The sequence below is a fragment of the Oncorhynchus clarkii genome, chromosome 8 (assembly GCF_045791955.1).
Source record: "Oncorhynchus clarkii lewisi isolate Uvic-CL-2024 chromosome 8, UVic_Ocla_1.0, whole genome shotgun sequence".
Taxonomy (NCBI): domain Eukaryota; kingdom Metazoa; phylum Chordata; class Actinopteri; order Salmoniformes; family Salmonidae; genus Oncorhynchus; species Oncorhynchus clarkii.
In genome coordinates this window covers 29,905,409-29,920,437 of record NC_092154.1, presented here as the reverse complement: position 1 = coordinate 29,920,437, position 15,029 = coordinate 29,905,409, and the positions used below count along the sequence as shown (strand labels likewise).

General features: G+C 40.4%; 2 protein-coding genes across 4 annotated transcripts in view; one reads left to right on the top strand and one right to left on the bottom strand.

The window, feature by feature from the left end:
* Positions 1–4,831, bottom strand: part of LOC139415246 (VPS33B interacting protein, apical-basolateral polarity regulator, spe-39 homolog) — a 29,373-nt gene extending 24,542 nt beyond the window's left edge. The window contains exon 1 of one of the 2 annotated variants that reach the window (XM_071163200.1): positions 4,712–4,831. The gene's annotated coding sequence lies outside the window, so the exon portion shown is untranslated. Of the gene's footprint in view, positions 1–793; positions 879–4,711 lie in introns of those variants that run through there. The other variant, XM_071163199.1, reaches the window with a different exon arrangement.
* LOC139415247 (AHA1, activator of heat shock protein ATPase homolog 1a) lies at positions 1,186–10,645 on the top strand. 2 transcript variants are annotated; one of them, XM_071163202.1, is made up of 9 exons: positions 1,186–2,058; positions 5,301–5,491; positions 7,004–7,086; positions 7,243–7,360; positions 7,468–7,559; positions 8,056–8,181; positions 9,552–9,653; positions 9,750–9,801; positions 10,166–10,645. In XM_071163202.1, exons 1-9 carry the CDS (start codon positions 1,979–1,981, stop codon positions 10,336–10,338), a joined length of 1,017 nt encoding a protein of 338 aa, XP_071019303.1. In that variant the 5' UTR covers positions 1,186–1,978; the 3' UTR covers positions 10,339–10,645. The 2 variants fall into 2 exon arrangements, with proteins under 2 accessions (XP_071019303.1, XP_071019302.1); XM_071163201.1 differs by lacking the exon at positions 1,186–2,058 and adding an exon at positions 2,909–3,021.
* Positions 10,646–15,029: the final 4,384 nt, after the last annotated feature.

Below are 15,029 nucleotides of genomic sequence, written 5' to 3'. Positions count from 1 at the left end.
CAATCATAGACACAAACTACCTTAAGCGTCGATTGATGATAGTATGTTCTGGCCAGGAGGATTTGTTAACAGTCCCGAAGCTTGTTCTAAACGTTAAAACGCGTTGTTTGCGGTTTGGTTTTGGAAATAATGAACTTATCTTTCATCTCAGCTAGAAATAATAAAAACTAAAACTAAAGCTAAATTACTACACACCTTTTTAGGGTTAGTGTTCCCACACAGCCATGTCTCAGTGCTTGTTTACGGAAGACCTGTTCTAATTAGCTATCTAGCTTGCGTCGAACACCTGTGTATGTTTTCTGTAAACTTAACTGGGGATGAAATGTAGTTTGTCAACTGGAGGCACACACAGTGTATGGATCTGTGCAAATCTGATAGTTATAGTAAGTGTGTCGTTTAAAAAAATGAGATTATTTCTCGCTAATATGGAAGACAGGGGCCACATGTTTCTAAAAACCGTTTCACAAGCGAGTATTATTGATTTTTGTAACACAGCGTCGGTTTAGAATTGTAGTTCACATGGCCAGCTGTGTGGAAGCCAACCGCTAAAAAACCCATGAAAAGTAGGGTTTTCGATTGCTAGACAACAGGTAAGTATTCTTCTTGTGAGCCTGTAGCTAGGCTATGATTGTGGTAATTGATGGCAGGTATTTTTGAGGGAGGCAGAGAGTGAAAGGAAAATGTTATGTCATGACATCACCATCTCTAGAAATATCGACATATTTCAGGGCTGTGGAAGAGTGAAGGATAATTAGTAAATTATGGATCTAAAAGATCATAAACGAATAATTACCTTCAGAAATGTAGCTATACAGCTGGTCGGTAGCAGTAGACGTCTCTTGGTCAATCTGCCCTACCCTTTGATGGGAAATGTAGTGCACTTGTGATTTACCATATGCGTCAAAGAATTAAGGACAGCCACAAAAAGACTACAAACGTAATATCTTAATGTATCCTCAATTGTTTTACTTCCGTGTCCCCTAAATTGGTTGTTTTTATTCACGAGTAATACTGTTTTTACTGCCAACCTGATATTGTCATTTTAATAATTCACAATAACTAAGTTTAATTAAAACGTCCAAATAGGGACAATGTTATTGTTATGATTTCTTAATAAAATCCTATTGTGGAACCAATGGATCGGAGAGAGACTGACGGGAATCACTTTCCTGTCACACATTTTCCAGACAAAGCAATATGTTTAGTATTAAGACTGTTAGTACTGTAACATAGGCTTTATTTGTTTTAAATGTAAAAATAAATATCGGGGCTTTTATTTGGTTTCCACTAGTTGCCACAAAGACGTTATATCGTAATAATGAATTTAAAAAAATTAAAAAATGATTTATTTTGTCTTACTTGAAGGTAAGGCATAATGTTAAAGAAGAGAAATGGTAGAAATAGGCGAGGTGTGTGGCTTTGGGAACTAGTGACGACCATTTCCTTTTGACAGGAACTTCCGCATGTAGCTACATCCGCTTCTTTCCCCTTCCAGTCATTTCTAGTCCGCTTCTAGTAATTTCTACGGCGAGTGCGCAAGCTCCTTGCATTTCAAAACGAGTTTTCGAGAAACACCAGGGTCCTAAAACCAAGCACACCGGCGCACGGGTAATTTCTACGGCCATAACGCAGTTTTAGATAGATGAAATACAAAGGATTTACAGTCGGTTTAGCTGAAGTTAATGTTTTGGTTAGCGATTAATTGAATTTGTCAGTTAAAAATACATACATAGTAGCTACACTTTGCCATATAGGTTGATATTACCAACGTTAGCCTGTGGCTAGCTGTGTAGCTAACGTAGCTTTTCGTCACGTTTCATCCTTTTTGGTTATAGGCATTTGTAATTCATTTAACTAGCTAGTTAGCTGACGTTAGCCAGCTTTAGGAAATCATTTTGAACTGTTTTTTTTGTTGGTAGTAGCTAGCAAATAACATTAGCTACTGTAGCTAACCAATTAACTAGACACCGCTGTCATCATGGCGAAATGGGGAGAAGGGGATCCACGCTGGATCGTGGAGGAGAGAGCCGATGCAACAAACGTCAATAACTGGCATTGGTGAGTAACGTTAGTGTGCTTTCTTCAGCTAGATAGGCTGTCTCAGATCCAGTTGAGAAGACCTCGGCAAAATGCCCTTTTCAAATATCGCATGTTTTGTGGGATTCGATTATGCTGTTGTATAACCTGCACCTCCGTTTCTGTTCTTGTGAGGATGCTTATCGGCAGGTCGTTATCAAGTGAGGGGTTGAAAGAGGCTACAGCAGCATCTGAGCTGCACTGTCCCTAAGACGAGGAACGCTCACCTACGTTATCTTATGAGAACGAAACGTTCAACTACGTTTTTTTATGAGATCGGAGTTGAGCGTTCCGTAGCTATCTCTACCCTAGACTATTTCTGCGTTTTAAAGATGCACTATGCAGAAACAGCTCCGCCATTTCTTGGTTGCTAAAATTCTAAAATTTAACCTAATTTCAGTTAATCTGACAAAACAAGCAAGTATAGTGTAGAGAATCATTGTACTTTCTAAACCGCTATGAAATATTTCCCATGACCAAAAATATTGTATTTTCAGCTGTTTGAAGCTGGTGAACAATAACGTTACCAAAAGTAAAATATACAAAAACGAAATCTAAGGAATGGAAGCAATAGAAATACTGCACATAGAACATATCTACTGCTTCTTAGACTTTCTTTCAATGAGTGAAAGATCTGTAACTCATATTTCTGTGTGAATTTGGTGGACGTCAGTATTAGTCGTAATACATATAAAATTTAGCGGACAAACACAGAAATGGTTCCAATCGTTTTTACACCGTTCGTTTGAGCCATTGTGGATTTTAGAAACGCTTCAATTAAGGGCTGTGTTTTCATGTAGGTTTACCCTGCCGGTACGTTTTTGATAACTATGCTAATTAGCTGCCAATGCGAATATCATCTAGAACTACAAATGCCTGTCTCAAGCTTAACGACACTCACCAGGGCCTTGAAAATCTGGACGATACTGCCAAATTGAGGCAAAGGTAAGAATCTCTGGATTAGCTATCTAATGTTAGCCTCATTTAGTCAATCAGAAATTGACAATTGTTAACTGTCTTGGGCAAGTTTTTAAATTGAAATAGCCTGTTATCTAGTTAGCCACCTAGCCAGGCTAATGTTGCTATGTTAACCGTTTGTTTCTCTAGCCATTTAAATTCATGATACATTAATTAAAACAAGTTTAGTTGTCTTTGGCTTTATAAACCAAGTCTAGCTTGCTACTTAGATGGCGAAGCTAGGGCTAGGCATTCTTTGTGTGTTTGTGGGTGAGGGGTGGGTAGCCTACTTGACTTATAGTTAGTTACCCTGGCTAGCTGTATTATTTTAGTCTTGCTTTTTGGGAGGTTTCAGAGATGGACTGATTAGCATCCTCTTGAGTCAACAGTGTGCTTAATTTACCGTGGGGAAAACAACATTGTTTGCTGTTATCATCTGGACAGATAATTTAGTATAGCTAGTATGCAATGTTATGTAACCTTATTTAGTCCTTCCTACTATGGTGGGTTTTAAAGTAATCGGTACTCGCATGTTTATTTGAGGTATAATTACTGTCATGTTATTGATGCCAAATTGCAAACCTTATTTGCACCTTCTCTATTCCAGAACCAGTGGGTGTGCCTGAGTCTTGCTACCTTTTTTTCATCTGTGTAATGTTGTCCTCCTGCTGTTTATTCTGGGGTTCAGACTGAATGCAGTGGTAAATAATCTGCTTACAATTGACAGCAGCAACATGGACCTGTTAAATTGACAAGAAGTGTGTTGATATAGCTGCGATTAGGCATTGCTTCCTTGTTTTGAGTGTGTGTTTCTCATTCTCCTGGAGTTGGCTAGGTTTGATTAAAAAAATACTATTTCAATTTGTAACTTGCTTACCAAAATCACAATATTCTGTTTTACACTGTTATTTGTGCTGGTCTAATTCCTAAAATGGAAAAGCAGAATCTGTGCGCTCGCGGATGATGATGATAATAGTTCATATGGTGCTCTTTGACGTTCCAGGTTTGTGACATTGATGACTAAATCCTTTTAATGTTGGCTTAAATTCAGAGGTTTATATGTTATGCATATGTATGCATTGTTTCCTATTTTGATTTCTTAAACAATGTAATTGTTGGAGTTCAGGTGTTTGATGTGATTTGATGGGTGACTAGGTGCATTGTCAAATACACTTATTCATAATGGATACATTCTGCAATGAGTTAATCTGGGTTTGAATCTGCAACAGAACATGTCAAGTTAGTTCTGAATTTCTTTTAATACAGCAGTGCATTCTGACACCATGAATTGAAATGGATTTCTTATAGTTAAGGAAAGACTGACACTGGCTGAAGGAGAAGAGGATCTGGTTAGCTGAAGTAAGGTTATTAGGCTAATATCAACTAGATAGCTAGTTCTTTTTGCAGAGAATCTTAGTATTCATGGGCATGTTATAAATACTAGACTGCTACTAGGATAGTGTTCTATACAAAACCAATGCATAAACTAATATTAGTTCAATAAGATATAGAACAGTAAATACACTTTTTTTTTAAACTATTTTCATTTTGGATCACGGTAGCTAGCAAGTTGACAGCGACGGTGTGCAGGAACTTGCAGTCTTGCATGATAGCTACTTTGACGGTAATTATCATTTTCAAATCTGAGTAAATAGAGCACGCTATATTGATAAGTCACCTTGTCGGAGAGATCCACACGGTTATCAAAACGTTTTGAGTGTTAGGCTCCCAAGTTTTTTGTTTTTCTTCCCCTATGGTCTGTCGAGAAGCCTCTGGAATGTTCTAGTTGGTGGCACTGACTGAAGGGTTTTAAGAAAAGCTATTTCTGGAGCACCGGGGACAGGGTACAACTGTGGTGCAGATGGGGGATATTTATAACACTTGACACCAAACGGTAGCAATGATCACAACCCTCTGAACCGAAAAGAGCTACGAGTGTGAGAGTGAAATGTTTTCTCTACCTGATCATTACTTTTATTCAGGGGAAATTACATTATGGTCTGCCTCACTGTGATCATGGTGCGAGCTAAGTAAACGCTGTCAACGAATCCCCTTAACTACAACTGAACTATTTTTACAGTAAACAATTCACTTGCGTATGAATGTTATTAAAGGAGCTTGACTTTTGAGTCCCTCTAGAAAAAGCCCTTGAAACGGGGAAATCCTCCAATAACAAATGCTTGATTCTGTTACAGAATGCTTTGTTACAGTGACGGTTTCCCAATGAACGCGACCCAGTTGAATATGTTCATTGTGTGTCCCTACAGGACCGAACGAGATGTGACCGGCTGGTCAACAGACAAGCTGAAGGAGCTTCTATTGGGACTGCGCGTGGAGGGCCCAGAGGGGAGCTGCGAGGTCACTGACATCCCCAATCTGGACGGTGAGGCATCCATCAACAACCGCAAGGGGAAGCTCATCTACTTCTACGAGTGGAACGTCAAGGCGACGTGGACTGGTGAGTGCAGCAGATACTAGTGTTGAACGGTATAACGGCACTAAAACGTCATGATACTGATGCCAACTTTTTAGAATACCGTAGTACCGTTTCATATAATACTACTGAATATTTCGGCCTTACCGATCAAATGAACCTGCTGGCGCCTAGTTTGTTAATAAATTCAGTGGAATTTAAGCAACGGCCACAAGTAAGCTCCGGTCCAATAATATCCACTTCACTTGTATGCGCATATCACTTGTGGTAGCTGTAATCAGCCAACCACATCCTTTTCCAGCCCTCACTCACTGCTTCTCTCCGTCCACTCTTCATGCACATCTATTCCTCCATCAGTTTAAAAAATATATCATTTAGACGTGGTGGGGGTGCACAGACCCTGATGAGTCTTCTGTTATGGTTGTAGATTTGTTCAATTGGAGCAGCGCGCAAGATTTGATTCATTGTTTCATTTAGTCGGCTGTTACAAGCCATAAGCCCAGGCCGTCTGAGTAGACTGCAAGTTCGCTATCACGCAGCCTCGTGAGTGCCAGAGAGCGGAAATTGACAAGCATGCGTTCAGCTTTACAGCAAAGAAAACGCCTTGTCTCTAGCCTAAACGGTTAAAATAAGACCCATATTACCAGAGATGCCTTTTATTCTTTCTATCGGTATTCACGTGCATTTTATATTGTTTCACAAACCATGTCGCAGGCCGTTATAAACTAATCCCGGGTCGCTAATTATTGATTTGATAAGTGTTCAGTCATGTACCCTAGCTAGCTAACAACCTTAAAAGTTGGCTTAGGCAAATTTGATTGGCACGGGAAGAAAGGAAAAGGGTCTGCTACTCATGATGTGATTCATATAGGCCTAACGGAAGCCTAAAATATATAAAAAACTGATCTCTTTCTGGTGCTCCTTAAGTTCTGTTTGGTGCTTAGTGTTTTGAAAGTTGGAGCAGTGTTTGTGGGAGAGAGAGTGGTGTGTTTGAGGGAGGTGTGTTAACTGAAGCCTGCCACAATGACATGCAGCTCACGCCCGTATATTCCTGCAGCCAAAGGTAGGCCTTTGCAAATATGAGCAAATCAGCCGATCTATGCCGTATTCTATACAAGTAGAAGTGTGAATTGTATTGAGTGGAAGTGTGAATTTAATTGACAGGTTTTTGCGTAGCACATGCTCAGAAGATTAAGAAAACAGGAACAAGCATCCGGGGGACAGGGCAAAGGGGACGGCTAGGCTATTTTTTTCCTACCGTGGTATCATGATACTTGGCCTCGTGACCACAAGCAGACACACACATCACTCTATATGGAACTCATGTTGAACATAGGTTTTCTGCCCGTGTATTTTCTACCAAATGTATCCTACATTTTGCTTGAAGCAGAGGGCCCTTGTTTCCATGGCAATGAGACTGTAATTATATTCTCCAGCACACAAAGCCCCAGGGGTTCAGTGAGAAGTGGGTGGATTGTCATAGTGTCTCTTCAATGTAGGCTTCATGACATCTCTTTCTCTCTCGCTCTGTCCCAGGAACATCAAAAACCGGAATCAAGTACAAAGGGAACATCGAAGTTCCCAACCTCTCCGATGAAAATGACATGGACGACCTAGATGTAGGTTATGACAGAATGCTAATTTGCACATTGACCGCTGATGGCTATTGGTTGTAATGTTATTTCTTTGCGTTACTTGTAATGGTAAAAAGAACAAGACCACACCTAACATGACATTGGGTATTATCTTTGCCCCCCCCCCCCCCCCGGGCACAGATCAGTGTGTCACTTTGCAAAGATGAACCCAACACAACCCTCACCGAACTCATGAAGAAGGAGGGAGCGAAGAAAGTGCGCGCTGCCCTGGGGAGCTATGTGGACCACCTCAAATCCGGTGAGGCCTTTGACTTTAATAAATAATTTAACCCTTGTGCCTGTTTATACAGATATTAATAGTTCAGCTTGATACTGATTGAAATTGAACTTTTCCGATGACTGCAGAGTTCACTCAGGGCATGATCCTCCCAACGGCGAATGGAGTGGTGAGCAAGCCACAGCCAACGCAGACAAAGGTCAAAGTGGACAAAACCCAGGTGGGTGGCAGTTGCCTTCTCACCTTACCTCCCCATTATCTACCTTTCTCCTTTCTATTTCACATCCGTCATGGATTTAACAATGGTGGAAACTCTCTCCAGCTAATATTTACTTCAATCCCATACACACAAAAGGAGAAGGGGGAAGAATTGAGACAATCAAAGAACCACTGTATCAAGGGGCTAATGAGCATGATTAAAACCCTACTAGCAATAACATACCATGTAGGAAATGTTCCATACATGTATGTTGAAGAAAAAATAAATTGGAATGCTTTTTTTATTGACAAGAATTCAACTGATAAGTGTCCATTCAAGTAGAATTCCAACATAGGTAGTGAATTAAGTGATTTCCCCATCCCCCTTATTGATGTAAAGCGCCACATAATGAATCCAATACGTAATCCATCTACTGAACTTCCCACGTTCTGGATTTTAAGTATTCATAATCAGAATTTATGAATAACAAGATGATCACGCTTGTCTATGTCCCCAGATTGGCTCCTCCGTATCAGCCCCCTCTCCTAGCACAGGGGTCAAGATCCCCACCTGCAAGTTTAGTCTCAAGGAGACCTTCCTCACCTCACCTGACGAGCTGTACAGAACCTTCATCAACCAGGACGTGAGTAGTAAAGTAGTCAAATACTAGCTTCCCTTCCTTGTCCTTTCCTCCAACATCACTGATTGGGACAGATATGACAGGCTGAAGTAATATGCTTGGAAACCAATTCAGGGATGAATTCACTAGGAACCAAACAAACGCGTAAGGGCAGAAACTGGAGGGACTAACCTGAACTTGTCCAATAAACACTTGGAAGAGTTTATATTCAAAAAGCTATATATCAATTTTCAGAAATGTTGGTAAATTAACTTTTATTGTTTCAAGAATGTATGAGTTTTTTTCACAAGTTAATCATGGCATTGGGTTGTGTAATGACAGACATCTATTCGTTTAAAATCTACCACTTAATGTTTTCATTTCAGAGAGACAAATCAGGATTTTTAGCAAGCCGCTGTATATCCGCCTCAGGTTTTACACAGTCAAACATAACAAATACAGCTGTACAAATGATACATTTCTGACATAAAACATAATGAAATACTGTCATATGAGATCTATTTAAAACATTTACATTTCACATTTGTCATTTAGCAGATGCTTTTATCCAGAGCGACTTAGCTTAGTGCATTCATCTTACGATCGCTAGGTGAGACAACCACATATCAGAGTCAAATATACAGGATACAAACATTCCATTCCAGCTAACAATAATACAGCGTTTTGCAAAAACAATTGTTTAATTAACATCTAAAATCTATAAATGAGATGTGTAATATTTAACACACATGAAGGTACCCATATGCAATCATTTCTGTTGAAAAACGCAAGTTTAATAGCATTTTGGAAATAAACTCTTAACTTGGTTTTCATTGCAAAACATTCCCGTTGTGAAAAGATTTTCTACGGTGTGCACTAATGAATACACCCCAGTACTTTCCCTAGTCAGTAGAGAATGGTTAATTCACAAATTTGACATTAAAGTATCAATAGCAACAAAGCTGAATTGACACAATTTTCATAAATACAATTTGCACAGAAAACCAGTAAGTATATATTTGAGTGCATGTGTTTGTTTGCCTTCAATGGAAAGTGTTCTACCAAGGTTTTGATAGAATTTTCTCCTGTACTTCACTAGTGCAAATTTCACCACTGCAAATCATTTTCAGTGCAAATGTTTTTTATTCACTCCAATACCCTTATGTTGGATTTTACTGCATCTGTTGCTTTTAATAGGGATTGAAGACCAACCTCAATAGACTTTAACTCAGTGGATTACTTCCGCTTTAAAAATGTTGCCTATTATAATATAACGCCTACCTACTTTTTAAATTGTCGTCCCATAACTCTTTTGAATCATGACTACAATTGGCTGAGGGCATAGGAATCCGTGCTGATTTGACTAATCTATGGTCTCCTCTCTCGTAATGCAGATGGTCCAGGCGTTCACCCATACTGCAGCAGTGGTCGACGGAGACAAAGGAGGGAAGTTTCAGCTGCTAGAGGGAAGCGTCAACGGAGAGTTTCTGGAGCTGGTGAGGACATGCATCTGCTTGAGCTCATGTTCTGTTGATCATGACCCATTGGCGGAGAAATACCAAATCTAACTGGTTTTGGTTTCCACTTCTTAGGTCCCAGATGAAAAGATAGTTATGAAATGGAGGTTCAAGACCTGGCCATGTGGTAGGTTTCCCCATCTTGCCCAGCAGGGCCCTTGATTTGTGTGTTCCTTGGCAACTTTCAGCATTTCTCTACTTAGGTCTTTTTTTTTTTTTATACGGGTCATTTCTACAATTCTTAACTGCTTTCTCCACTCTGCTCCTGGGCATCCTCAGGGTATATAGGATTTGGTCCATCCTACAATGAACACACCTGACTCAACTAATTACAGGCATGATGATTAGTTGGATTCAGTGTGTTGCTACTTGGCAGGAACAAAACCGTGCATACCCTGTTGGGTGCCCACAACTGGACTTGAGAAACCTTGGATATATTATTGTTTTAGCAACAAGTGATTCTAAAACTGGCTCTGATTTCCCTTTTCCAGAGCACTATGCAACTATTACCCTGAACATGAAGGATCGAGGCAATGAGACTGAGCTGAAGGTAGAATTTAAAGGAGTCCCGACGGTAGAGGAGGATCGGACAAAGGAGGGTTGGAAGAGACACTACTTTGAAGCCATCAAACAGACTTTTGGATTCGGGGCCCGACTCTACTGAATAATGTAAAAAAGAAAAAAAAAGAGAAAAAAAAGAACCTGATTATTTAATGCAGTCTCTTGTAGCACCAGCCCTACATCGTGCGTAGACAAACAGTGCCTTTTCCACTTGGAAGATGGCAGTCCGTGTAAGGGTCATTGGTTCAAGGCTTTCTTTGATGTCTGTGCTTACTTTACTGAGTCTATAGGCAAAATGAGATGTAGAAACAATTACTCGATCGACAGTATATTTGGAATTAACTATTAGCAATCTCCAATTCTGCACATTTGAAGTGTGTCATGCTGAAATAAATTACATTTTTACTGAATTATGTTTTGGGGGTTTAATGACGACTAACTGCAAGACAAATTATTAAAAGAATGCTTGTTAATACTGTTGCTCGATGGCTACCCTATGTCCGGTGATGTTTCTCTGGAAAAAATTGTATGGAAACACGGTTGCTCAAGCCTGAATCTTAGTGATATTAGTCTGAATAAATCAAAAGCATGCATATTTTAACAAAATTAAGACGTCAAACAATTTGCATTACACATGAAAAATGGACAGTAAAGGATACATGTACATTTAATTACAAAAGGTTTTGGCATCAATAATATAGTTCAGCTAACACATCCAGAAGACAGTCCTTTGGATACAATCGTACAAGATCGAGACGGATGGATGGGGATATATTATCCCACTGGCTATACAAGTAACTGACAAAATAAAGGAAACTCCAACATAAAGTGTCTTAATAGGGTGTTGGGCCGCCACGAGCCAGAACAGCTTCAATGCCTAGATTCTACAAGTGTCTGGAACTCTATTGGAGGGATGCGACAACGTTCTTCTATGAGAAATTTTATAAATTGATGTTCTGTCGATGGTGGTGGAAAACACTGGACTACCAAAACAATGGCCTACCAAAAGGCCTCCTGTGGCTGGGATTTAAAAATATATATATAAATATGGGACAAAACGCATCACGACTAGAGACGACACTACATAAGACGACAACATAGCAAGGCAGCAACACATGACAACATGGGACAAACAGTGCACAGAGAACAATACATCACACAATGCAGCCACAACGGTCAGTGTCCATGATTGATTCTTTGAATGAAGAGATTGAGAAAACTGTCCATTTGAGTGTTTGTTGCAGCACGTTCCAGTTGCTAGCTGCAGTGAATAGCTGCAGTGAACTGAAAAGACGAGTGACACGGATGTGTGCGCTTTGGGGACTTTTAACAGAATGTGACTGGCAGAACAGCTGTTGTATGTGGAGGATGAAAGCTGCAGTAGGTTTCTCAGGCAGGGAGTGAGGCCTAAGAGGGTTTTATAAATAAGCATCATCCAGTAGGTCTTGCGACTATACAGAAATGACCAGTTTACAGAGCGAGGATAGAGCGCAGTGATGTATCCTATAAGGAGCATTGGTGGCAAATCTGATGGCCGAATGGAAAAGAACATTAGCCTCTCAAGAGCACCATTACCTGCCGATCTATAAATTATGTCTCGGTAATCTAGCATGGGTAGGACGGTCATCGGAATCAGGGTTAATTGGCAGCTGGTGTGAAAGAGGAGCGATTACGATAGATAAAACCGAGTCTAGATTTAACTTTAGCCTGCAGCTTTGAAATGTGCTGAGAGAAGGACAGTGTACCGTCTAGCCATACTCCCAAGTACTTGTATGAGGTGACTACCTCAAGCTCTAAACCCTCAAAGGTAGCAATAACACCTGTGGGGAGAGGGGTATTCTTCTTACCAAACCACATTACTTTTGTTTTGGAGGTGTTCAGAACAAGGTTAAGGGCAGAGAAAGCTTGTTGAACACTAAGAAAGCTTTGTTGTAGAGCATTTAACACACAATCCAGGGAGGGGCCAGCTGAGTATAAGACTGTATAATCTGCATATAAAATGGATGAGAGAGCTTCCTACTGTCTGAGCTATGTTGTTGATGTAAATTGAGAAGAGTGTGGAGCCTAGGATTGAGCCTTGGGATACTCCCTTGGTGACAGGCAGTAGCTGAGACAGCAGATTTTCTGATTTTATACAGTTGAAGTCGCAAGTCTACATAGGTTGGAGTCATTAAAACTTGTTTTTCAACTTCAACAAATTTCTTAACAAACTATAGTATTGGCAAGTCGGTTAGGACATCGACTTTGTGCATGACACAAGTAATTTTTCTACCAATTGTTTACAGACAGATTATTTCACTTATAATTCACTGTATCACAATTCCAATGGGGCAGAAGTTTACATACACTAAGTTGACTGTGCCTTTAAACAGCCTGGAAAATTTCAGAAAATTAATTCATGTCTTTAGAAGCTTCTGATAGGCTAATTGACATAATTTGAGTCAATTGGAGGTGTGCCTGTGGATGTATTTCAAGGCCTACTTCAAACTCAGTGCCCCTTTGCTTGACATCATGGGGAAATCAAACGAAATCAGCCAAGACCTCAGAAAAACAATTGTAGACTGGTTCATCCTTGGGAGCAATTTCCAAACGCCTGAAGGTACCACGTTCCTCTGTACAAACGATAGTAGGCAAGTATAAACATCATGGGGCTACTCAGCCGTCATACCGCTCATGAAGGAGAAGCTTTCTGTCTCCTAGAGACGAACGTACTTTGGTGCGAAAAGTGCAAATCAATCCCAGAACAATAGCAAAGGACCTTGTGAAAAATCTGGAGGAAACAGGTACAAAAGTATCTATTTCCACTGTAAAAAAAAGTCCTATATTGACATAACCTGAAAGGCCACTCAGCAAGGAAGAAGTCACTGCTCCAAAACCACCATAAAAAAGTCAGTCTACGGTTTGCAACTGCACATGGGGACAAAGATCGTACTTTTTGGAGAAATGTCCTCTGGTCTGATGAAACAAAAATAGAACTGTTTGGCCATAATGACCATCGTTATGTTTGGAGGAAAAAGGGCGAGGCTTGCAAGCCGAAGAACACCATCCCAACCATGAAGCACGGGGGTGGCAGCATCATGTTGTGGGGGTGCTTTGCTGGAGGAGGGTCTGGTGCACTTCACAAAATAGATGGCATCGTGAGGAAGGACATTATGTGGATATATTGAAGCAATATCTCAAGACATCAGTCAGGAAGTTAAAGCTTGGTCGCAAATGGGTCTTCCAAATGAACAATGACCCCAAGCATACTTCCAAAGTTGTGGCAAAATGGCTTAAAGACAACAAAGTCAAGGTATTGGAGTGGCCATCACAAAGCCCTGACCTCAATCCCATATAACATTTGTGGGCAGAACTGAAAACGCGTGTGCGAGCAAGGAGGCCTACAAACCTGACTCAGTTACACCAGCTCTGTCAGGAGGAATGGGCCAAAATTCACCCAACTTATTGTGGGAAGCTTGTGGAAACCCAAAACGTTTGATCCAAGTTAAACAATTTAACGGCAATGCTACCAAATACTATTTGAGTGTAAGTAAACTTATGACTCACTGGGAATGTGATGAAAGAAATAAAAGCTGAAAGAAAACATTCTCTCAACTATTATTCGGACATTTCACATTCATAAAATAAAATGGTGATCCTAACTGACATAAGACAGGGAATTCTTACTAGGATTAAATGTCAGGAATTGTGAAAAACTGAGTTTAAATGTATTTGGCTAAGGTGTATGTAATCTTCTGCCTTCAACTGTACATTGCCCTCTTTGAGAGAGGTAGATAGCAAACCAGGCCAAAGACCCCTCGTAGACACCAATAGTCCTTAGCCGGCCCCAAAAAATGGAATGGTCTACCATATCAAAAGCTTTGGCCAAGTCAATAAAAATAGCAGCACAGCATTGCTTAGAATCAAGGGCAATGGTGACATCATTGAGGACCTTTAAGGTTGCAGTGACACATCCATGACCTAAGCGGATACCAGATTGCATACCAGAGAGAATACTATAGACATCAAGAAAGCCAGTCAGTTGATTATTGACAAGTTTTTCCAACACTTTTGATAAACAGGGCAAAATAGAAATAGGCCTATATCAGTTAAGATCGGCTTGATCTCCCCTTTAACTAAAGGATGAACGGTGGCTTCCTTCCAAGCAATGGGAACCTCCCCAGGTTAAAAAGGTCAGAGATAGGCTTAGAAGAAAGAGTCTAAAACATCTGACCCAGATGCTTTTTTTGGGTTAAGTTCTTAGGAGCTCCTTCATCACCTCGGACTCAGAGAAACTTTGTATCGGGGCAGGGGAAAAAGAGGGATCAGGGATAGTCACATTAGAAGGGGTGGGAGATGAGGAAATGTTGGACGGGCAAGGAGGCATGGCTGAGTCTAATAAGAATCCTGACTTAATTTTATCTTTATTTAACTAGGCAAGTCAGTTAAGAACAAATTCTTATTTTCAATTACGGCCTAGGAACAGTGGGTTAACTGCCTGTTCAGGGGCAGAACGACAGATTTGTACCTTGTCAGCTCGGGGGTTTGAACTTGCAACCTTCCGGTTACTAGTCCGCTCTAACCACTAGGCTACCCTGCCGTGGTTAGCCTAGTGGTGATCAGTAACAACCACATCAACTTTAAGGGACATAGGCAGCTGTGAGGAGGAGAGTTTATTCTCCAAGTCTGTTTTCCTAAACTTCTTGGGATTAGACCCAGAGAGAGAGAACTGCTCCTTAAAAACTTCTTATGGCTTGAATCCCCGCTAACGGGATCGATATGACAACAGCCAGTGAAAGTGCAAGGCGCCAAATT

Bases quoted from the DNA above. Each gene is read 5' to 3' on its own strand.
- LOC139415247 (XM_071163201.1), top strand. From the start codon at position 2,924: ATGCGAATATCATCTAGAACTACAAATGCCTGTCTCAAGCTTAACGAC. The intron at 3,022-5,300 runs GTAAGAATCTCT...GTGTCCCTACAG, and splicing joins ACTGCCAAATTGAGGCAAAG to GACCGAACGAGATGTGACCG. The intron at 9,654-9,749 runs GTGAGGACATGC...TCCACTTCTTAG, and splicing joins ACGGAGAGTTTCTGGAGCTG to GTCCCAGATGAAAAGATAGT.